Source organism: Ranitomeya variabilis, chromosome 5 (assembly GCF_051348905.1).
Source record: "Ranitomeya variabilis isolate aRanVar5 chromosome 5, aRanVar5.hap1, whole genome shotgun sequence".
NCBI classification, from domain to species: Eukaryota; Metazoa; Chordata; class Amphibia; order Anura; family Dendrobatidae; genus Ranitomeya; species Ranitomeya variabilis.
Window position 1 is genome coordinate 169,871,356 of NC_135236.1, and position 25,461 is coordinate 169,896,816.

At 47.6% G+C, this 25,461-nt stretch overlaps 1 protein-coding gene across 2 annotated transcripts in view; it reads right to left on the reverse strand.

The window, feature by feature from the left end:
- The window catches only part of KIF7 (kinesin family member 7), an 87,823-nt gene that overhangs the window by 35,883 nt on the left and 26,479 nt on the right, over positions 1–25,461 (reverse strand). For both annotated transcript variants that reach the window (XM_077263491.1, XM_077263490.1), the window contains exon 11: positions 15,811–16,013. In XM_077263491.1, coding sequence (XP_077119606.1) covers positions 15,811–16,013 — 203 coding nt within the window. The remainder of the gene's footprint in view (positions 1–15,810; positions 16,014–25,461) is intronic.

Below are 25,461 nucleotides of genomic sequence, written 5' to 3' on the forward strand. Positions count from 1 at the left end.
TGAGAGAATGCAGCCCCACCACAGAATATAATGCAGCCCCCACATAGAGTGTACTGTAGCCCCCTCACATAGTATGATGTAGCCCCCCATAATATAATGCAGTCCCCCCACAGAATATAATGTAGCCCCCTCAAAGTATAATGCAGCCCCTCTCCACCCCATAATTTTCCTCATCACCACCTCCATCATTGCCTCCTCCCCCACCACCTCCATCACTGCCCATTCCACCACCTGCATCACAGCCTCCTCCCCCACCATTATTGTCCAATTCATCACCTCCATCATTGCCTCCCCCCACCACCATCATTGCCCATCACCTCCATCATTGCCTCCCCCACCACCATCATTGGCCATCACCTCCATCATTGCCTGCCCCCACCATCATTGCCCATCAACTCCATCATTGCCTCCCCCACCACCATTGCCCATCACCTCCATCATTGCCTCCCACCACCACCATTGCCCATCACCTCCATCATTGCCTCCCCCCACCACCATTGCCCATCACCTCCATCATTGCCTCCCCCACCACCATCATTGCCCATCACCTCCATCATTGCCTCCCACCACCACCATTGCCCATCACCTCCATCATTGCCCATCAACTCCATCATTGCCTATCACCTCCATCATTGCTTCCCATACCATCATTACCTTTCACCTCCATCATTGCCTCCCCTCACCCTCATTGCCCATCACCTCCATCATTCCCTCCCTCATCATGATTGCCCATTGCCTCCATCATTGTCTCCCCCACCATCATTACCCATCACTTCCATCATTGCCTCCCCACCACCACCATTGTCTTCTTTCCCACCATCATTGCCCATCACCTCCATCAATGTCTCCCCCCACCAATATCATTGTCCTTCAACACACACACAGCTCACCGCAGCAGCAGCTCATCACACACACTCACACACACTCACACACATACGCACTCACATACACGCAGGCACACAGCACAGCTCACCTCCCTGCAGCAGCCGCTCACCCCAGCAGCCTCTTCCTCGCTGGATTCCTGGAAGCTTTCTGACTGAGACAGCAGCACGCTGGATGATGACGTCATCCAGCTGGGCTGTCTCAGACAGGAAGCAGGACGCCGGGAGGTGAGCTGCTCTGTGAGTCTGTGTGCCTGCATGTGTGTGTGTGTGTGCGGTACGGCTTTACATGCGGGCAGTGTTAGCTGCACCCTGCGGCTAATGCTGCCCGCTATTAAAGAGAAATGGTGTTCATGCCTCTCCACGCCCATAGGGACGTGGGGAAGCGTGAATATTCATTTGGCTTTAGCAGCGGGGACAGGATCCTGTCTCCAGCTGCTGCTACTGGCACAGGGCGGACCCCCTTGACTCAGGGGCCCTATAGCCACTGGCAAGGGGCCCCACTCAGGGGCCCTATAGCCACTGGCAAGGGGCCCCTGGAGCATTGGGGGCCCTAGGCAGCTGCTGGCCAGTATGCCAGCAGGTGTCAGTGCCTGGGCCCACTAGAGAATCCTCCGGTTCTCCGGTGGGCCAGTCCGAGCCTGTACGCGGAGCTGGTACAGCTCGTCATCGACGTTCCCTGGCGTCTACCAGATCGACTGGATTTACTCTCCCAGGGTCCGATTTGCCACCTGAACTCAGGGATCCTGTGTTTAACGGCTTGACCGTTGAATTCTGGGTCCTAACTCAATCTGAGCTCTCCCAAGAGGTGGTTTCCATCATGATTAACGCTCGGAAGCCTGTATTGGTGCACATCTATCACCGCACCTGGAAAGCTTTCTTCGCATGGTGCAGAGACCGCGGTCGCCCTCCTCTCGTTTTCTCCATTCCCACCATCTTGGAGTTCCTTCAGACCGGTTTGGACTCAGGCCTAGAGCTCAGCTCTCTCAAAAGCCAGATCTTCGCCTTCTCTGTTCTGTTCCAGCGCAGGATCGCTTCCAAGCCGCAGGTGAGGACGTTCCTTCAGGGGGTCTGCCATGTGGTGCCCTCCTATAGAACGCTGATGGATGCCTGGGACCTTAATTTGGTCCTGGGGGGTTCTACAAGATTCTCCCTTCGAGCCGCTGCAGGACGTCTCTCTGACCCACCTTTCATGAAAGGTGGCCTTTGTCGATGTGATGTCAATTAGGCGGGTTTCGGAGCTAGCCGCCCTATCCTGTCGAGCTCCTTTCCTGATTTTCCACCAGGACAAGGTGGTTCTCAGGTCATCCCTGTCTTTCTTGCCCAAGGCGGTTTCTTCCTTTCACCTTAAAGAGGACATTGTCCTGCCCTCGTTTTGCCCAGCACCAGTACACAGTGTCGAGCGGGCTCTTCACAGTCTGGATCTGGCGAGAGCTCTCAGACGGTACGTCTCAAGGACGTCATCCTTCCGTAAGACGAACGTCTTGTGAGGGTCACAGGAAGGGACTTGCGGCTTCAAAGTCCACAATAGCCAGGTGGATACGCTCAGATATTCAAGAGTCTTACTGCCTTCAGGGGCCAGCCTATCCCAGCGGGGATTAAGGCACACTCCACTCGGCCGGTGGGGACTTCTTGGGCCATTCGGCACCAGGCGTCGGCGGAATAGGTTTGCAAGGCTGCGACTTGGTCCAGTCTGAGACTTGGTCCAGTCTGCATACATTCTCGAAGCATTACAATAGACGGGCAGACGGATCTTGCAGGCGGCAGTAGCGCATCTCTAGACAGTTAGTACGAGGGGTTTGATTTGTTCTGTCGGTTCCCCATCCAGGGTCTGCTTTAGGACGTCCCATGGTCCTATGTCCCCCAGTGAGGCGAAAGAGAAACAGGGATTTTTGTGCACTCATCGTAAAATCCTTTTCTACAAGCCATTCATTGGGGAACACAGCACCCACCCTGTTAGCCTGAAGGTTTGAGTATTTTCTTTGGTTTGACGTTTTGTACCTTCGTAAGATTTTCATGTTCTCCTGCTGCTCGGTCACTGAACTGGTTCGACTGGAGCCAACGTGTGGGTGTATACTGCAGAGGAGGAGCTAATCTTTTTGTGTTTACTTAGTGTCCGTCTAGTGGCAGCAGCATAACACCCATGGTCCTGTGTCCCCCAATGAGTGGCTTGGAGAAAAGGATTTTACGGTGAGTACACAAAAATCCCTGTAATTCTTACATATGTGACACTCAATGATGCAATAACAGCAAATAAACTTAAATTCTCCATGAAGGTCTTTGCAGCTATTTCTAAAGGACATATATGTCTTTGAATTGTACAGCACTGTCTCTCTGCATTTTTTCACTTCTTTTCTATCAGTGATGTTATTATTGGTTGTCCGAGTACTGATTTTAAACAATGATTGAACTTGTGAAAGCAAACCATGAACGCACGCTGATGGCAGCTACCTCTGTAATACACTCCAAAAAGTGCTCGATGAAAGATTTTTAACCTCTTAACCGCCGATACGCCTTTTAATGGCGGTCGTTAAGGGACTTTATTTCTCAGCCCCGCTTTTTAACGGAGTTGAAGAATAAAAGTATAGCATCACCCTGCGGCCGCAATTCCCGAACTTGAGTTGTACATGACAGCTGACACCCTGAGGTATCGTCCCTGGCCGGTTTTGAAGCCAATCAACCCCTTAAATACTGATGTCAATCGTGACAGTGGTATTTAATTGGCTAGGCGGGGGTTTATAAAAACCCCTTTGTAACCATTGGACCCCCGCGTTGAGAATCGCAGATGCCGATATTTACCATGGTATCCTGGTCAGGAGATGACTAGTGATGAGCGATCATGCTCAGATAAGGTGTTATCCGAGCACGCTTGTGTGTTAATAGAGTATCTTCGGCTTGCTCAAAAATGATGTTTGCGTCGCTGTGGCTGAATGTCTCACGGCTGTAAGGCAATTCCTGCATGTATTGCAGATGTCGAACAGACGCGAGACATGCAGCCACGGCGAATCAAACATCATTTTTGAGCACGCCGAAGATACTCTATTAATGTACGAGCGTGCTCAGATAACACCTTATCTGAGCCCCAGGGTACCATAGCCTGTGAGATCCCGCTATAAGCTGGGTCTCAGAGGTTAAAGGGAACCTGTCACCCCCAAAATCGAAGGTGAGCTAAGCCCACCAGCATCAGGGGCTTATCTACAGCCTGACGAAGGCAGACGCCGAAACGCGCGTCGGGGCAGGGCGCATCTCGGGGACTCTGATATTGGCAGGCACAATGTAAATTATAGGGTGGCTTTTGGTTAACTATTGGATGTAACTTATTTTAGCCCCCTCATATGACTAATTTAGTGAATGACAGTTTAACTCTTGAAATGCCTGTATACATTTGCATCTGATTTTGTCTCCATTCTTGTGGCTTAATGACTCTTTTATATAAGTACATTATGATATAATACTTTGGCCACATTGTATGTATTTATATAGAGTTCCAGACAATCAGCATCCCCCACGTTGCCCCCCTTTTTTCCTTGGTACTTTCCAACCCTTCCTTATGGTATATGTATCCCTAAATAAATATCTTCTTCATTTAAAATGTTGGATAGTTATTCGGGTTCTTTTTTCGCTGTAAATTATCTTAATTTCTGAGTTGTCTATCTCGCACTGTCCATTAGTGAACCCAGTATATTATTTTATATTCTGGATTTTCGTATTTATTTATTCCTTGTGTGTGCACTTTGCCTGGGAATTTTGTATTTAGCATTCTGTAATGCCCCCGATGTATCCTAAAAGATGAGAAAAAGGTTAGATTATACTCACCCAGGGGCGGTCCGGGTCCGGTACTGGTCCGATGGGAGGCCCCGGACCGCGACGCCCATCTTCTTACGATGACGTCCTCTTCTTGTATTCATGCTGCGGCTCCGGCTCCGGCATACTTTGTCTGCCCCGTTGAGGGCAGAGCAAAGTACTGCAGTGCGCAGACTCTGGGCCTCTCTGAACTTTCAGGGCGCCTGCGCACTGCAGTATTTTGCTCTGCCCTCAACAGAGCAGACAAAGTACGCCTGCGCCGGGAGCGTGAATACAAGAAGAGGACGTCATCGTATAATTTAACCCCTTCATGACCTTGGGATTTTCCATTTTTCCGTGTTCGTTTTTCGCTCCCCTCCTTCCCAGAGACATAACTTTTTTATTTTTCCGTTAATATGGCCATGTGAAGGCTTATTTTTTGCGGGACGACTTGTACTTTTGAACATCATTGGTTTTACCATGTCGTGTACTGGAAAACAATTCCAAGTGTGGTGAAATTGCAAAAAAAGTGCAGTCCCACACTTGTTTTTTGTTTGGCTTTTTTGCTAGGTTCACTAAATGCTAGAACTGACCTGCCATTATGATTCTCCAGGTCAGTACGAGTTCATAGACACCTAACATGACTAGGTTATTTTTTATCTAAGTGGTGAAAAAAAATTCCAAACTTCGCTTAAAAAAAAAATAAATAAAAAAAATAAAAAATTGCGCCATTTTCCGATACTCGTAGCGTCTCCATTTTTCATGATCCGGGGTTGGTTGATGGCTTATTTTCGCGTGCTGAGATGGCGTTTTTAAGTATACCATTTTGGTGCAGATACGTTCTTTTGATCGCCTGTTATTGCACTTTAATGCAATGTCGCGGCGACAAAAAAAAAGTAATTTTGGCGTTTCAAATTTTTTTCTCGCTACGCCGTTTAGCGATCAGGTTAATGCTTTCTTTTTTATTGATAGATCGGGCGATTCTGAAAGCGGCGATACCAAATATGTGTAGGTTTGATTTTTTTTTATTGATTTATTTTGATTGGGGCGAAAGGGGGGGTGATTTAAACTTATATATATTTTTTTTTTTCACTTTTTACTTTTGCCATGCTTCAATAGTCTCCATGTCCCGGCTTTGATGCGGGCTCACCGCTGGAGCCCTGCATCAAAGCGGGGTATCTGACCTCGGACGTACTATCCCGTCCGAGGTCAGAAAGGGGTTAATTCAGTGACTCACTGACTGCTCTCATGCACTGCTGTACATGAGAGTACTGCAGTATATGAAACAAGTAATAAAAAAAAAAATTATACATGTCCCACAGCCTTATACTAAAGCTACAGAAGCAAAGATTGGAGGAAACTATAGGCAGATGGGTAAGGAATTGGCTAAATGACAGGAAACAAAGAATCGTCATAAATGATAAGTTCTCTAAATAGGATATAGTCAGTAGTGGGGTACTGCAGGGATCTGAGCTTGGACCGATTCTTTTTAACCTCTTTGTTTATGACCTTGTGGACGGGATTGAGAGTAAAGTGTCAGTCTCTGCCGAAGACACCAAACTATGTAGGATATTAAAATCTGACCTTGACATTACAATATTGCTAAACAATCTGGATGAGATGACTGAATGGGCAAACACTTCGCAAATGAGGTTTAACGGAGATAAATGTAGAGCATGCACCTAGGACGGAGTAATCCTATTGCTGCATATACATTAAATGGGAGTATACTCGGGACTACAGAACAGGAGAAGGACTTAGGTATTCCGGTTACAGGTAAGCTGAGCAGCAGCACTCAATGTCAAGCAGCAGCCGCAAAAGCAAACAAGATTTTAGGATGTATAAAAAGACAAAATCCAGCGATCCCAAAATATTATTACCCCTTACCACCTAAATCACTGGTAAGGCCACATCTAGAATATGGAAACCAGTTTTGGGCTGCACATTTTAAAAAGGATATTCAGAAGTTAGAATCAGTTCAAAGAGGGGCAACTAGATTATTATATGATGAGAAGTTGGAAACATTGGGCTTGTTTAGCTTACAAAAAAGACGCCTCAGAGGAGATCTCATTTACATGTTTAAATATATGTGTGGCCAGTACAGAGGAATGACCCATGACTTATTCCTTCCAAAGGCCATACTGAGGACTAGGGGGCACTCATTACGGGTGGAAGAAAGGAGATTCCAGCAGCTAAATAGGAAAGGGTTCTTTAATCTTAGAGCAGTCAGACTGTGGACAGGAGCTTTTAAAAAAAGGGCTGGATGATTTCTTTGATACACATAATGTTGTGGGTTATAGTTAAATTAGTGTGGAAATGTGCAATTGGTGCAGAAAGGTTGAACTTGATGGACCTAGGTCTTTTTTCAACTTCTTTCACTATGTAACACAGCGGGACTTAGTAAAAAGTAAAATAAAATATGTGAAAAAAACCCCCACAAAAATCACGATAAGCCTTTCCACCACACAAAACACAGCATTTGTGATCAAACAAAAATAAACAAAAAAAACCACACATAATTGGTATCACTGTATCCAAAACAACAAAATAAATAAAACAAATAAATAATATAAAACTGGAACAATATATATTCCGTGCAGGAACGCCGTAAATTTTTTTTAAATAAAAAAAATTGCCCAAAATGTCGCTATTTCATCATACTGACTTGCCGAAAAGTGAATAAAAAAAAATCAATCAATAAGTTGTATGTAAAAAAAAAAAAAAAATGAATGAAAACTGCCAAACAGTCCCGCAAAAACCAAGCTTTAATATGGCTCATTCAGCAAAAAATAAGTTACCGGTAGTTACAGCTCTCAGAATATGCAAAAAATTAATTTTTGCAAAATATTGTTTTTAATCTGTAAACATAGCAGAGCCTAAAAAACCCAATATAAATCTGGTATGGCTGTAATGGTACCGACTTGATGAACAAATCATTCTTATCATACAGTGATTGGGGCAAAAAATAAAAAAAAACACAACTGAATTGCTGTTATTTGTTAATTCAGTGTTTGAAAAATCGGAATAAAAAAAATGATTAAAAAAATTACGTACCCCAAAATGGTCCTAAAAAATCTGCAATGTCCAGCAAAAAAAATAAGCCCTGATACAGTGCTGTTCCTCAAAAAAAAAAAAAGTTACAGCTCTCAGAATATGGCAACGAAAAAAACATTTTTATTTATTTTTTTTAAATACAAAAGAGCATTTTTACTGCGTGATAGCAGCAAAACCTAAAAAAAAACAAAAAACAATATAATTCTGGTATCACTGTAATCACACTGACCCGAAGAAAAAAAAATAGTGATTTCTGTGTACTCAACGTAAAATCCTTTTCTCTGAGCCATTCATTGGGGGACACAGACCGTGGGTGTATGCTGCTGCCACTAGGAGGCTGACACTAAGTGATACAAAGAAAGTTAGCTCCTCCCCTGCAGTATACATCAGCTAACCAGTTCGGTGCGAAAGCAGTAGGAGATCAATAACAACATCTGAGCGTATAGCATGTCATATTATATATGAGAGTATAGCACGTCAGATTATAGAACAATCATAAGCTAATAACAGGGTGGGAGCTGTGTCCCCCTATGAATGGCTCGGAGAAAAGGATTTTACGGTGAGTACACAAAAATCCCTATTTCTCCTTCGCCTCATTGGGGGACAGACCGTGGGACGTCCCAAAGCAGTCCCTGGGTGGGGACAACATCAGATCAGGCCCTGTGTAACCGCTACTTCCAAGTGCGCCACCGCAGCCTGCAGAGTCCGCTTGCGCAGACTCACATCTGTGGAAGTGTGGGAATTATAGTGCTTCAAGAATGCATGCGGATTGGACGAATGCGCAAGCTTGCAGGTGTGCTTTGCCAAGCCTGGTGCCTAGAACCCTCGATAGACAGGGAGATAAGCACACGGAAGGACTCCTGGATGGTGTAACGAATCCACCAGGCTAACATGGCCGATGAAACGGCTAAACCCTTCCTGTAAACGTCAGGAAGCCTTCCTCTTACCGTCAGGAAGCCCAAATAAAGCATCCAACTTTCGGAAGGATGCCGTCCTCGAGACGTACCTTCTCAGAGCACTCACTTCGTCCAGAATATGGGGAACTCATTCCATTTTGTGGACTGGTGCTGAAAGAGATGAGAGAAGAACGATGCCCTCATAACAGTGGTAATACAATACCACCTTGGTAACAAGGGACAGGGATGGCCTGAGGACAACCTTGCCTTGAAGGTAATAAGGTAAAAAATTCTGAAAGAACAGAGCAGCTAGCTCCGAAGACTCCTTAGGATGAGGATATAGCAGAGAAAAAAGAGCGACCTTCCCGGATAGTAAAGTCTCTCCAGATCAAAAGGAGTCTACTGTAAGGGTACTGTCACACAGTGGCACTTTGATCGCTACGACGGTACGATCTGTGACGTTCCAGCGATATCCATACGATATCGCTGTGTCTGACACGCAGCAGCGATCAGGGACCCTGCTGAGAATCGTACGTCGTAGCAGATCGTTTGGAACTTTATTTCGTCGCTGGATCTCCCGCTGTCATCGCTGGATCGTTGTGTGTGACAGCGATCCAGCGATGCGTTCGCTTGTAACCAGGGTAAACATCGGGTTACTAAGCGCAGGGCCGCGCTTAGTAACCCGATGTTTACCCTGGTTACCAGCGTAAAAGTAAAAAAAAAAAAAAAAAATACGTACATACTCACATTCCGGTGTCCTTCAGGTCCCTTGCCGTCTGCTTCCCACTCTGACTGACTTCCGGCCGTAAGGCAGTACAGAGCACAGCGGTGAAGTCACCGCTGTGATCTGCTTTCACTTTACGGCGGCACTCAGTCAGTGCGGGAAGCAGACGGCAAGGGACCTGAAGGACACCGGAATGTGAGTATGTACTGTTTGGTTTTTTTTTACTTTTACGCTGGTAACCACGGTAAACATCGGGTTACTAAGCGCGGCCCTGCGCTTAGTAACCCGATGTTTACCCTGGTTACCCGGGGCCTTCGGCATCGTTGGTCGCTGGAGAGCGGTCTGTGTGACAGCTCCCCAGCGACCACACAACGACTTTCCAACGATCACGGCCAGGTCGTATCGCTGGTCGTGATCGTTGGAAAGTTGCAGAGTGTGACAGTAAGTCTAGACTCATAGGACCATTAAGGTCCCAATGATCTAACGGTATGAGATAGGGAAGAACCACATGTGAAAACTCCCTGCGAGGAAGTCCCTACTTGCAGTTTTGTTGCAATAAGGTGGAAAGATACTAGCTCCGCAAAAAAAAACAAAAAACGACGTGGTCAGTGCGGATCTCCGAGGATCACTGGGGCCCTTTCTGCTTCCGAAAGGCTTTCGGAAGTAGTGGAAGGGAAGTTATGGAAACTGGTACCATGGAAGAACCAGAGCATGCAGTGCGATGGCTCTTGGATCTCAAGGCCGAACCACGAACTCTAGTACATTGGCGTTCAGTCAGGACGCCATCCGAGCTACAACTGGAGAGCTCCAGTGAAGGCAGATCTGATGGAAGACTTCCGGGTGAAGTTCCCACTCACTTGAGGCGGAACCCTGACGTCTGAATATGTTTGCCGCCCAGAGTTCTACTCCTGGGATATGTACTGCCGAGATCACCGAATGATAGATCTCGGCCCATCAGAGAATGTGAGGTACCTCGGCCATGGCGCCTGACCGTGGGTACCTGCTAGATGATTGACATATGGCACAGCCGTGGCTTTATCCATTGAATTCGGATGGGGTGACCCGCCAGAAGGCAGTGGGCCTGCTGTAGGACTACAGTTCGGATCTCCAGAGTAATGCTCGGGAGAAGAAGACTGGCATTGTTAGTTACTAATAACCATTGAACCGGGAGAAAGGCACTGGATGAAGAAGGAGCTCAGAGACTACCGTCTGAAAGTCTGTTTGACTTGCAGAAAACGAGCGGAGCGAAGGAAACTGCTTCCATTGTCGTCACCATTTTTCCTCAGAACCCTCCTAGCAAATCAAATGAAATGAGGGGATGAGTGATCAAGTGCGCGAGCTCCCTGTTGAAGGGCCATGACCTTGTCTCGAGGGAGAATTACCATCCTTCTGGAAGTGTACAGGATCATCCTCAAAAAGGATATCTGCTGGGCTGGAAATGAGGAGAACTTGTCTATGTTTAGCTGCCAGCCCAGGTGAGAGGGTATCACAAGTGATATAGATGACTCAGCGTAGTCCTGGAAGAGCGGCTAGACAGTCGACCAAACAGGACAGGACGACCACACCTCTAGGGTGCAAGAGGAACATGACAGCCGCCATGACCCTTGCCAAGACTCTGGGTGCGGTAGCAAGGCCGAAGGACAAGGTCGTGACTTGAAAATGCTGTTCACGGATGGAAAAGCACAGGAATTTTTGAAGAGGGGAAAAATAGGAATGTGAGAGTAAGTATCACGAATGTCGATGGATGACAGAAACTCCACCTTTTTCTGTTGAAGTAATGGCTGAGCGGAGAAACTCCATCCAAAGGAGGACCTTGTCAAAGATGGTTAGAAGTTTGAGGTCAGGATCGGTCTTACTTTTCGTTCCCCTTTTTGGAACCAAGATCCCTTAGATCTAGACTGTCCTGGACAACCCTTCCACAGCTGGTTGGGTCTGTAGGAAACATACGATCCTTTGTTAGTCTCCCACTAAAAAGATTTGATTGGCCAGTTGTACTGTCTTCAGGAAAAGGTTACTGGTGTGAATCAAAGTAGTTAAGGTCTCCAGCCAGGAGACCATTGCTCTAGTAAACCATGCGGTGGCTAGGGAGGGTAGAGCGCTGAACCCTAAGCCACAAGAAGGAACAAACCTGATTTGCTATCTGACAGTCCGTGGTATTTTTAATTCATGATACATCGGGCAGGGATACTGGTAGGTATACCACAAGAGATTCTACCCGGTTAAATCTGCCAAGTGGCAGAATGTGCGGCTGCATCCAGCAGGTCATAGTCTCTTGCCATCGCCGCTCTCTTTTGACAGTGCAGAGTTAAAAATTAGGAACCCTCGATCCACCATCCTCTTAACAGGGAAGTGGAGAGGGATCATCCGCCTTCTTGCATCATCTGCTAAATAGTGGGGATGCAGAGGGGGGTGCTCGGACGCCAAAATGGGTGCCTCTGTACATCCACATAGTTCAGGTCTCCGGGTGGACAGGACAGGTTGTCTGGCGTTAGGCCTGGATGCAGAAGAGGATACATGGAGGTGACACTCCGTGTGCTCGTCTGTTGATGGTGTGGGGAGATCGGTGCCCTTTAAAGGACCCGTCGCCCTTAAAAATCAGACCAGGCATGGCATCCCATGTAGAGGCTTCTGTCCAGTGAATCGCTTATCCGGACTGAATGGCAAATGCTCTACGAGGGAGTTTAGTCTCCTTATGAGGGACACTGCGTAGTCTAGAGCAGAACCGGAGTCCTCGTCAATGTACAGAGATTGGTTGATGATATAAATAGGCAAGTCCATCCTTTACTGAAGCTCTGACAAGTCCAGGTCCAAGGCAATATCCGATCCATATTCAGAGTCTTGTTCTCAGCAAATCCTTGGGGAGAGAGATCATGAAATGAAAACTTCTGTTATCTAGATGCCTGTACGTTTTTAGACGCCTGTACGTTTCTAGAATACTCACGGCCCCTGCTAGCCGACGGCTCCCATGTAGGAGAGGGACCATGTATATCGGTCCTGCGAGCACTCAGAGCCACAGAGGGATCACGGAGGGATTCAATCTCTTGGTCAGAGAAACCATGGATTGTGGTCAGTGACTAAGACCACTGAGGGAACTAGGTACTCTGGGATAAACTGGGATCAGCGGCAGAGGGCTCCTGAGCTCATTTAGGGTGACCAGCTTCGGATTGGTCGTGTGCCTTCAAGACCAGGGAATACAGGTCGTGTGCCTTCAAGACCAGGGAATACTGGTCGTGTGCCTTCAAGACCAGGGAATACTGGTCGTGTGCCTTCAAGACCAGGGAATACTGGTCGTGTGCCTTCAAGACCAGGGAATACTGGACATATGCTTTAGGACCAGGGAATACTGGTCATGTGCTTTTAAGACCAGGGAATACTGGTCATGTCATGTTGCAGAGTCGTTGTGCCCCTTTAATGCAAAGTCGTCGCCCCTGTGTGAGCCGGCTGGGTGCACCAAGATGGCCACTGGGAGTTGCAGAGGTGATAAAATCTCGCAGAAAGCGAGAAACGCCAATTCAGGGGGGGGGGGCCACAGGCACGATGTGGGCGGAGCCTCGAGACTACCATGAATAGGCCCAAGCCGGGGCCTAAATTTCTGCAGCCGGCGGGAGCGATACCAGAGGTAGAAGTGAGGGGCGCTGTAGTGGCCGAGAAAACTGAGCGCTTCCATGCCAGGCGAGAAGCGCCAGAAAAGCGGGCAGAGCCGCCTTAGGGCGCCATAGTGCGCTTCCGGGGTGCGGCCTACACATCGGCCGAAGCTAGGGGCTAAATTTTTGCAGCCGGCCGGAGTGTTACCTCAGGGAGGTGGGCCACAGGGAAGCCTGAGACTGCCTGTGAGCATGTGAATATCCCGCTGCAGAGGCCCACCGCTGACAGGATCCACTCACCATCGGTGCACGTCCCAGCATGGAGCCGCCGCAGATGACAGTATTGTTCTGCTGCAGGTCAGGTATTGCAGCATGGACGGTGCAGGGATAGAGGGATAAACCTCAATCCATCATCCATTTGTTAGGGAGGTGGAGAGGAACCGTCCGCCTCCTTGTACCATCCGCTTTAACAGTGGTGGGATAGTGGGGGCTGCTCGGACGCCAAAGAGAGGGGCCTCTGTACATCCACGGAGTTCAAGCCCCCAAGTGGACAGGGCCAGTTGTCCGGCATTAGGCCTGGCTGCAGAAGAGGATACATGGAGGCGACAATCCATGTGCTCGTCTGTTGATGGTGCGGGGAGATCGGTGCCCCCCTTGAAGGGGCCCGTCGCCCCTAAGAATCAGCCCCAGGCTTGGCATCCCACGTTGCAGGAGAGGATACGGAGAGGCGACACTCTCCGTGGTCGCCTGTTGATGGTTCGGGGAGATCGGAAAAAATAAAATCCAAAATGTAAAAGGTAAAAATAAAATAAGAAAAAAGTTTTGGGTCTGAATAGCAGACCCGTCCGTGTGCCTCCTACGGACACTAAGCAAGAACTGGTTAGCTGAGAGCCAGCAGGAGGGTGTATACTGCAGGGGAGGAGCTAACTTTCTTTGTATCACTAAGGCTACTTTCACACTAGCGTCGGACGACACACGACGAATTGCGTCGTTGCGACGTACCGACGCTAGCAGTGAATGCGCCGCACAACGGGGGCAGCGGATGCTGTTTTTCAACGCATCCGCTGCCCCATTGTGAGGTGCGGGGAGGCGGGGGCGAAGTTCCGGCCGCGCATGCGCGGTCGGAAAAGACGGGCACGACGCACCAAAAAACGTTACAAGCAACGTTTTTTGGTGGCGACGGTCCGACGCAACAGGATGCAACCGTCGTACTGCGTCGCTAATGCAAGTCAATGGAGAAAAAAACGCATCCTGCAAGCACTTTTGCAGGATGCGATTTTTCTACAAAACGATGCATAGTGACGTGCAGTGCACGATGCTAGTGTGAAAGTAGCCTAAGGCTGCTTTCACACCAGCGTCGGTACGGGCCCGTCGCAGTGCGTCGGGCCGACGTATGCTGTGAAAGAAATGCCAGACGTGGGCAGCGGAAGCAGTCTTATGACGCTTCCGCTGCCCCATTGCAAGGTCCGGGGAGGAGGGGGCGGAGTTTCGGCCGTGCATGAATGGTCGAAAATGGCGGACTCGACGCAGAAAAAAACGTTACATGTATCCTTTTTTGTGCCGGCGGTCCACCAAAACACGGCGCAACCGTCGCACGACGGTTGCGACGTGTAGCAATACGTCGCAATGCGTCGGTAATTTAAGTCTATGGGGAAAAAACGCATCCTGCAGACAACTTTGCAGGATGCGTTTTTCTCCTGAACGACGCATTGCAACGTATTGCAAACAACGCTAGTGTGAAAGTAGCCTTAGTGTCAGCAGAATACACCTACGGTCTGTGTCCCCCAATGAGGCGAAGGAGAAATCCACCTTATCACTTATACTGCACAAAGAACTGCACAATAATAAAAATAAGCACTATTCTTGTACTGCTATTTGTTCATTCTACCTCCTAAAAATCATAACAAGGGTCAGCTCACATTTATCCTGCGCTCTGCACTGAGCGCTTCTGTTGGGGTTTCCGTGTAAAATTCCCAAAACCACGATTTAGGAAAAACTCCAGACGGAACCACTTACTTATGAGGCAGATGTAGTCAGTGTGGACTGGTCTGTGTTCCGGCAGTGTCCAATCATTTTAGGCGTCTATTTAGTGCACAAGTGTGGGCGACTACAGATCTGTGCATGCCTAAAAAGTTGGATACCACCGGAGCAGATGCCAAATGAAGTACGCAGGATCTCCATCTGCCTCATTATGGTGGAAGATTTTGTTGGAAGTTTTGTCAGAATCACGTTTTTGTGGGATTCACACGGAAACCCAGATGTAAGTGCTTAGCGTAAAACGCAAGAATGTGATCCAGCTGTATACTGAAAGCGATCAAGAAATTATGTATCCCAAAATGTTCCCAATAAAAACCCTAATTTATCCTGCACAAAATCAACCTCTGCTCAGGTCCGTCATCTGTCACTGGAACAACAGAATCTTTAGAAAAGTGACATGGCTCCCACCTCCACCAAATAAAATCCAGTGAATTCTGCGCTCCCAAATCCAAATCCCTGCTCTTTTTGAACTCTATGTTTTGCATTATTGTACTGGGGAGACAGCACTTAATTTACGGGGTGCCTGTCACCAGAAGCACAAGCTAGGCACAATGTATGGGGGCACAATGTATGGGCACTAAACTGGCATATTTCCAGTTATCCATAAAAAAAGCCTAGCATGGATGCTACAAAATAGCACTGCAGCCGGAGATGAATTAATTGAGAGGTGCATTTTCTACAATGGGGTTACTTTTGGGGTTTTCATGATCCCTTTGATTGTCAGTACCAGTGAGGGTCCCAGTTTTCAGACTCCCAGTGGTAATAAAGTGAAGACTTGTCCTAGCAATATTCCATCACTAAATTATATGAGAAAATACCTTTACTGAATTAAAACTATCAATGACACGTACCTGCACCTTGCTCTCAGCAGCTGCAATCTTTTTGCGACACTCTTGTAGTCTGCATTTTTCAACTGGATCTCGAGTCTCTTTGCCTTCAAGTTCTTGCAGTTGGCGCTGGTTCTCACTGACTTCTATTCGAGCTTGTTCTGCCTCAGTCTCCAACTCGGATATCTTCATACAGTACTGCTTATTCATGGCCTGAGCTTCTCTTCCTGCCACAGGATAAACAGTCAAACCAACATATAAAAGTTAAACATACAGTAATGGAACCGGGAGGAATGCAGGGGTTTATCCTTTAACATAGCTAAATAATTAATTTCATCAATTTCACTGAGGGAGAAAAGAAGATATAGGGAAACGGCATAGGTAGATCCATAGTGCTTGAACTAATCTGCCCTAAAAAACACTTTACATATGGTTGTTCTGAGGAACGAGTTGTAAGGCTAGGTCCACATTGCATTAGGGCATTCCGTTTAACGGATCCGTTTCTAAGCGGCTCTAACGCGATGTAATGGCTCCGTTAACGCGCCCATAGACTTCAATTAGCATAACGCATCCTAACGCATGTCAAAATCGGCATGCGTCACTTTGTGCCGCACCCTCGAACGCAGACTACCGTTTTCAGGTACGTTACGGCGAACGCACAGCGATCGGAAGCATTCGCTGTGCATAGACCTCTATTACTAACACATGCCGATGCAATGCAACCATTCGTTAACGCATGCGTTAGCGAGATCGCAAAAATAATGACAATTTGGGACACATTGTTAGCCTATTCGTTTGACGGAACCGTTAAACGGAATGCTTTAACGCGATGTGAACCTAGCCTTAATGACAATAAACGACTTTCAATTAACCATCTTGTCTAAAAAAAAAAAAATATTAAGATTTGAGAGTCCTCAGTGTCTGATACCTTTTAATGGCTAACTGAAAAGATGGTAAATTGCAAACTTTCGACAGTAATAGGGTCTCTTCAGGCATAGAATAACAAAAAATCTGAAGAGTCACATATTTATGCACAATGGGACACAGAAATAATGTTATAATAGAAATAATGTAATAGATAAGACAAGTTCACATCACTTGTCTTATCAAAGTAAGTACCCCAAATCCTCTTTTCTCAATCGCTTCATTGGGGTAGACAGGAGACCATGGAACGTCCTAAGGCTGGGAAATAAAAAGAAAAGGAAGAACGCCCAGAACAAAAAACTGAACCGGGTGACTGCCTATAGCAGAGCCTTCCTACCTAAGCTCGCATCAGCCAAGGCATAGGTATACATTCTGTAGAACTTTAAGAAGGAACTGAAGACCATGTAGCAGCCCTGCACAGCTGTGATGCAGAGGCCTGATGTCAAACGGCTCAAAATGCCTCAATTGCACGAATGGAGTTAGCTTTGACCCCGGGCGGTGGAAATATAACCTGTGTGACATATGCTTCGAGGATGGTAGAGTGGATCCAGTGGGCAATTGTGGAGGCCTGAAGACCTCTGTAGTGACCCTGTGGAATCACGAACAAAGAGTCAGAATGTCTGAAAGATGCGGTTCTGTAGAAATAAAGATGCCAAGCCCTGTCAAGGTCCAACTTTTGGAGGGATTGTTCTTGAGGATGAGTTAGAAATAGACAAAAGGAAGGACTATGTTCTCGTTAAGGTGGAATGGGGAAAACACCTATGGGAGAAAACAAGGCACTGGATGTAGCACCACCTTGTCCTGGTGAAGTACAAGAAAAGTCGAGTGGCACAAAACAGCCCCAGCTCCGAGAAGCGCCTGATGGAGGTGATGGCCACCAGGAAGACAACCTTCCAGGAAAGCAGGGGGAGATTGTTGTGAATTCTGCTCTTGGGCTCCCTCCGGTGGTTGTAAGTGGTAGCGCTGCGGTCTCTGAATCGCAGCATTTATCAGGTGTGTTCACTTTTTGCAATTTTGACTGGGCTATTTAGTCTTGCTTCACCCTTTAGTCAGTGCCAGTTGTCCATTGTTCCTGGAGGATTCACATCCCTGCCTGGTCTCTTCTGCTTTGCAGTTCATTTCAACAAAGATAAGTTCTGGCCTTGATTTTTGCTGTCCACATGCTGTGGCCTTATTGTTCAGTTCTTTTCCATGTTTTTGTCTTGTCCAGCTTGGTCTGTATAAGGATTTGTTTAGCCAAGCTGGTATCTCTGGAGATGCAGATATACCCTCCATATCTTTAGTTAGCTGTGGAGATTTTGTATTTTCTGTGGTGGATATTTTCTAGTGTTTTAATACTGACCGCATAGTACCCTGTCCTATCCTTTCTATTTAGCTAGAAGTGGCCTCCTTTGCTAAATTCTCATTTCAGTCTGTGTATGTTTTTTCCCTCTCCTCTCACAGTCAATATTTGTGGGGGGCTGTCTATCCTTTGGGGATTTTCTCTGAGGCAAGATAGAAAAGTGAAAACTATCTCTAGGGGTAATTAGTCCTCCGGCTGTGTCGAGATGTCTAGGGAGCGCTAGGTACATTGCACGGCTACTTCTAGTTGCGGTGTTAAGTTCAGGGTCTGCGGTCAGTACAGGTACCACCTTCTCCAGAGTACGTCTCATGCTGCTCTTAGGCCACCAGATCATAACAGGAGATGTCCTGAATGGGATCAAAGGGGAAATTATAAAGAGTGTCTGCAGTGTGATTTCTAGACGTGTGTTCTAAAAGTGTGGATTACATTAGAATTAAAACCTGAAGGATGTATACAGACTGTGCCCTGCTACCTACCACCATCGCACTCTAACAAGCATCTCTATTCTTATAACAGGTATGTTCATCCACCCAGCTCTCCTGCTATGAAGTGCACATAGTACATTACCCAGCTTTGCACACAGACTTTCCTCTGCTCCTAGCATTTTCATGGTATGTTCATCCACCCAGCTCTCCTGCTATGAAGTTCACATAGTACATCACCCAGCTTTGCACACAGACATTCCACTGCTCCTAGCATTTTCATGGTATGTTCATCCACCCAGCTCTCCTGCTATGAAGTGCACATAGTACATCACCCAGCTTTGCACAAAGACTTTCCTCTGCTCCTAGCATTTTCATGGTATGCCTTTCAGCTAACCCCAACTTACCCGGTGATATTTATGACCTTGTTTACTTAGGCTTGATTGTATGCATCTGGTCCACCCTTAATTCTCTGACCAAGATGAGCAGAGACCACTCCTCTCTGCTTCACACCTGAACGCACTTAGTTGTACATATATTGCATAGCTAAAGTCTGCATGACTTTAGTCTGCAGTGTGATTTCTAGAAGTGTGTTCTAAAAGTGTGGATTACATTAGAATTAAAACCTGAATTGGAACTGAAGGTAACTGGCCAGTCACTGCAAACAATGTTTCTGTTTATTTTCACTTTCACCCCTATAACCTTTCACTTTCTGCTACCTCCCCCAATCCCCACACCAAGTAAGGAACTGTTCATCTCCTCTTCTATCCTCCCCATCCATCTCACCTCCTCCTCTGAACTGTTCCTCAACATACAATCCTCTGTCTCAAAGCACAGGCAGCCCCCCTCATGCCCTCTCCTGCTCCCACCTGCTAACACTATCTCTGCTCCTTCTCACTGCTGGTGATATCTCTACAAATCCTGGTCCTCCTCACCATATTCCCACAGTCATTTCTACCTCCCATCCACGCTCCATCACAAACTTCCGTAACCTCTCTAACCTTATACCCATTCGCCCAGCCCCCACTTCCCCAGTCCCACTAACAGGAGCTCTGTGGAACGCTCGCTCTGTCTGTAACAAGCTTTCCTACATCCATGATCTCTTTGTTACTACCAAACTCTCCTTCCTCGCCATCACCGAAACCTGGCTCACCCCTTCTGACACAGCCTCCCCTGCTGCACTCTCTTACGGTGGCTTCCACCTTTCTCACACACCCCGCCCCAGCAGCAAACATGGCGGAGGAGTTGGTTTTCTCCTGTCAGATAACTGCTCCTTCACCCCAATCCCACTGCCACCCTCTGTTACCCTCCCTTCCTTTGAGGTGCACTCTGTGCGCATCTACTCCCCCTCCAACTGGCTGCCATTTACCGCCCCCCAGGACCAGCCACCACCTTCTTTGACCACTTCACCACCTGGCTACTTCATTTCCTTTCTGCGGACATCCCCACTATCATCATGGGCGATTTCAACATCCCCATTGACACTTCCCTCTCAGCTGCCACTAAACTTCTATCTCTCTCTTCCTCCTTCGGCCTCACTCAATGGTCTTCTGCAGCCACTCACAAAGATGGTCACACACTGGACCTCATCTTCACCTGCCTCTGCTCCCTATCTAACCTCTCTAACTCACCTCTTCCACTCTCTGACCACAACCTTCTCACATTCTCATCTCTCTCCACTCCATGTCTACAATCCCCACCCCACAAACTTTCACATCCTCGCAGAAATCTTAAACATCTTGACCTACATTCATTCTCGGAATCCCTCCTCCCTCTCACAGACATAAGTTCCATACACAACGCGGATGATGCTGCCGCTCTATATAACACCACAATAGCTGTAGCTTTGGAATCTGCTGCCCCACTTACACATACCAAAGCTCGTAAAATCAACAGACAGCCCTGGCACACCAGCCTGACCAAAGAACTGAGGCGAGCTTCCAGGGCTGCTGAGCGCAGATGGAAAAGATCCCACTCCAACGACCACTTCATCGCATTCAAACAGTCCCTCACTACTTTCAAGACCACACTCGCCACAGCTAAACAAACCTACTTCTCATCTCTCATATCCTCCCTGTCTCACAACCCTAAACAGTTCTTCAACACCTTCAATTCTCTCCTCCGTCCCCCAGCACTTCCTCCCTCCCCACTTATCTCAGCTGAAGACTTTGCCTCATTTTTCAAGCAGAAGATTGATAGCATCAGAGACAGTTTTGGTCAACAACCCCCAGAGCCCTTCCTCCCGACTTCCCAGCCCTCCACCTCCAAAACCAACTTCTCCACCATTACAGAAGATCAATTCTCCACTCTACTCTCAAGATCGCATCTCACCACCTGTGCACTTGACCCACTCCCATCCCACCTCATCCCAAACCTCACCACAGTCTTCATCCCAACCCTAACCCATCTCTCCAACCTATCACTAACAACTGGTGTTTTCCCCTCAAGCTTTAAACATGCCTCCATCACACCTATCCTCAAAAAGCCCTCTCTTGACCCATCCTCTGTATCTAGCTATCGCCCTATATCACTTCTCCCTTATGCCTCCAAACTACTGGAACACCACGTCTACCTTGAACTGTCCTCCCATCTCTCTTCTTGCTCCCTCTTTGAACGCTTACAATCTGGCTTCCGGTCACACCACTCCGCTGAAACTGCCCTAACTAAGGTCATCAATGACCTCTTAACCGCCAAGAGCAAGCGACACTACTCTGTTCTCCTCCTCCTCGACCTGTCGGCTGCCTTTGACACAGTGGACCATTCCCTATTATTACAGACCCTCTCATCCCTTGGCATCACAGACTTGGCCCTATCCTGGATCTCATCATACCTAACAGACCAGACATTCAGCGTCTCCCACTCACACACCACCTCCTCACCTCGCCCCCTATCTGTCGGAGTCCCGCAAGGTTCAGTCCTTGGGCCCCTGCTCTTCTCCATTTACACCTTTGGCCTGGGACAGCTCATAGAATCTCATGGCTTTCAGTATCACCTCTATGCTGATGACACACAGATCTACATCTCTGGACCAGATATCACCTCCCTACTAACCAGAATCCCTCAATGTCTGTCCACTATTTCATCCTTCTTCTCCGCTAGATTTCTGAAACTTAACATGGACAAAACAGAATTCATCATCTTTCCCCCATCTCACGCGACCCCCCCAACGAACCTAACCATTACAGTAAATGGCTGCCCACTCTCCCCAGTCCCACAAGCTCGCTGCCTCGGGATAATCCTTGACGCTGATCTCTCCTTCAAACCACATATCCAAGCCCTTTCCACTTCCTGCCGACTTCAACTCAAAAATATTTAACGAATCCGTTCATTCCTCAACCAAGAATCTGCAAAAACCCTAGTCCACGCCCTCATCATCTCTCGCCTTGACTACTGCAACCTCCTGCTCTGTGGCCTCCCCTTGAACACTCTCGCACCCCTCCAATCTATTCTAAACTCTGCTGCCCGACTAATCCACCTGTCCCCCCGCTATTCCCCGGCCTCACTCCTCTGTCAATCCCTCCACTGGCTCCCCATTGCCCAGAGACTCCAGTACAAAACCCTAACTATGACATACAAAGCCATCCACAACCTGTCTCCTCCATACATCTGTGACCTCGTCTCCCTTTACTTACCTACACGCAACCTCCGATCCTCAAAAGACCTCCTTCTCTACTCCCCTCTTATCTCCTCTTCCCACAATCGCATACAAGATTTCTCTCGCATATCACCCCTACTCTGGAACCCTCTACCACAACACATCAGACTCTCGCCTACCATCGAAACCTTCAAAAAGAACCTGAAGACCCACCTCTTCCGTCAAGCCTACAACCTGCAGTAACCACCGATCAACCAAACCGCTGCATGACCAGCTCTATCCTCACCTACTGTATTCTCACCCATCCCTTGTAGATTGTGAGCCTTCGCGGGCAGGGTCCTCACTCCTCCTGTACCAGTTATGACTTGTATTGTTTAAGATTATTGTACTTGTTTTTATTATGTATACCCCTCCTCACATGTAAAGCGCCATGGAATAAATGGCGCTATAACAATAAATAATAATAATAATATTTAGGATCAGGCTGTGGTCTCAGGGGTCAACGCGAGGACGATAGGTAGCTGGCCCTTGAGGGAGCTGAGAGAGAGCCCAGATTCGAGACCTGACTGAAGAAAGGCCAGAAGGGACGGAAAAGGATATGGGGACTGCGTGCTCGGCTTTGCACCAGATAAACAAGGCCTTCAGATTGTGGTGGTAGATGCAAGAGGAAGGATTGCTCACTCTGATCATAGTATGGATGATCTGGTCATAGAAACCTGTATGCTTCAGGACTGTGGCTTCAACAGCCATGCGGTTAAATTGAGAGTGAGTATTTTGGTGGAAGAGAGGACCCTGGGAAAAGAAGTCTGGACGATCCGGGAGTCTCCAAGGGATGTCTGTGATGAGACTGACCACTTCTCGTACCAAGCTCTCCTGAACCAGTCGGGAGCCACAAGAATGACTGCTAGTCCATAGGCCTTGAATTTCTTGAAGAGTCTGGGAATGAGCAGTAGAGGTGGAAAGAGATATAGCAGGCGGAAATGCAACTAATGGAGAACCAGAGAGTCAGAGGCGATCGTGAGGGGGTCGAGAGACCTGGACACCATCAGGTTGATGTTGGGTGTGCCCCACCTTAGACAGATTTGCCTAAAAACCAATGGGTTCAGGGACCACTCTCCTGAGGAGAGACCCTGGAAATTTAGGATGTCAGCTGCCCAATTGTCCACTCCCGAGGTTTCCAGTGGCCTTGGACCGTGAACTGGTGAAATACTACTCCTCAGCCAGCCAAGCAGGCTGGCGTCCGTTGCCATGATCTATCAGAGTAATGGGAGAACAGAACTCTCATGTGAATAAGGGGAGATAGAAGCCAACAACTGTCTTACATGTGGAGGGAGAAGGATAGGGCTATCTAAAGAGGAGGTCTTCTTGCCCCAGAGAGATAGGAATGTGTGCTGCAGATGGCGAGTGTGAAACTGCGGGAAAGGAAAAGCCTCCATTGCGTCTATCTTGCCCACCACGCTCATGCAGTTTCAATCTGGACGGGAAGATGACCATCAGAGTATGAATCCCGAGAAAGGGAGACCTTTTCGTCAGTAAGAAAAACTATGGAAGCAAGCCTAGGAAAACTAGGAGCTGGGATGGGATCAAAGATGACTTCGCCATGTTGATGAGCCAGCCCAGGCGAGACAGCGTGTCAAGAGTCAAGTGAAGACTCTTGCATCAATCCCGATAGGACTAGGCTTTGATCAGGAGGTCATCCAGGTAGGGGATAACCAGATTCCCCTGGGGCGAAGGAGGGCCATAACCTTTGTGAAGACCCTGGGGGCAGAGGCTAGCCCGAAGGGGAGCGCCGTGAATTGAAGGCGAGAATCCTGGACAACAAAGCAAAGAAATCTCTGATGAGATTCGCAGATTGAGATATGAAGGAAAGCGTCTTGAATGTCCACAGAACAGAGGAACTCTGCCTGTTCCATAAAGAATCACCAAAAGGGAGGGACTCCATCTTGAAGTGGCAAAGTCGCATTCCCTTGTTAAAGATCTTGGAGGTCCAGGATGGGGTGGACAGAATTATCCTTTTTTGGGACCACAAAGATTTGAGTAGAAACCTGAAAAATGCTTCTGAGGAGGAATGGAAAAGATGACCCCAGATTGACATAAAAAGGTGATTGCTTGAAAGAACCAGAGAACAAGCAAGGGATCCTTTGGGGGTCAGGACTTGAAAAAATGGTAGCGGAGGAGAGATGAAAAATCTATTTTGTAACTGGAAATGACCTGTCTGACCCAGGCGTCACTTAATGGAAGGAGATGGCTGCCGAGCCTGGGGGGTTCCCAGATGGGAGCAACCAGTCATGTGGAAGATAATTGTTTTACCTGGCTAGGGAGGGCTTGCTTTGACAACTACGTGGTCGCCAGGAAGGAGCTGGCTTGAAGGGGGGGGGTCTCCTCTTCTTCTGCTGTTTAAGGGAATGGGCCCGGTGGTTGGGTAACCCAGAGGACAAAAACTGATGAAAGGGGAGAAAACGCAGAGTGCGTTTTCTGGCTGGGGGGGATGCTTGGGTCTTGGTTGGACAAAAGAGGTACTCTTCCCTCCCGTTGCATCAGAGATGATCTGATCCAGTCTTGATCTGAACAGACGACTCTGAGAGGACAGACTGGTGAAGGATTTTTTGGAATCAGCTTCTGCATTCCAAGCCAAAGAACTCGGCGAAGAGTCATAATGTTGCTGGAAGCTGAGCAACCTGCCACTTCGAGAGACGTTGAGAGGAGATGTTTACCCACGTGGGCAATTTGATCAGCGACATCAGCTAGTTCGTTGGGTGGGGCTCCTGAAAGGATGCATTGATGGAGTTTGGCCCAGACATAAACCGATTGGACACTTGGCCAGCAATTCAATTTGTCTATTGGAAGGATCCTTGAGGGGGTCATACTCAAGAAAAGTTTTTTCTTGAGTTTTTTCTTGAGTTTTTTCTTGAGTATATTCACCATTGTGCAGGTCCTGGTGGTATCCCACTAACCGTGGTGCCCCCATATTACTAATTTATATCCTTGAGGGGGTCGCCGTCCAAAATGGGGAGGATCGTGTTGGAGAACAACCCAGAATCCAGAAGGTCTGCAGCTGGAGACTCAGCCCAAAGTTTAAGCATGTCGGGGGGGGGGGTTTGAGATGCGAGGGGAGGCATACGGGATATCAATGTGTCTCCTTCTTTGGAAACGTTTATCTGGATGCCCCACCCTTGGGAAAAAATTTGAAACTCCCTATTGTTTGAAAACACTCGAACCAGAACAATGGTGGGGACGGAAGTGGATTCAGGGAGAGTGAATATCAATGTGATTACTGTGTTCAAGATGTGCAACCCTAAAGAATAATAAAAAAAAGTATTTCCAGACAACCCCCTTTAAAGAACTTGGACAATAAGTTGCCTACCAAAAGCTTTTGTAAAATCTTAGCTCCT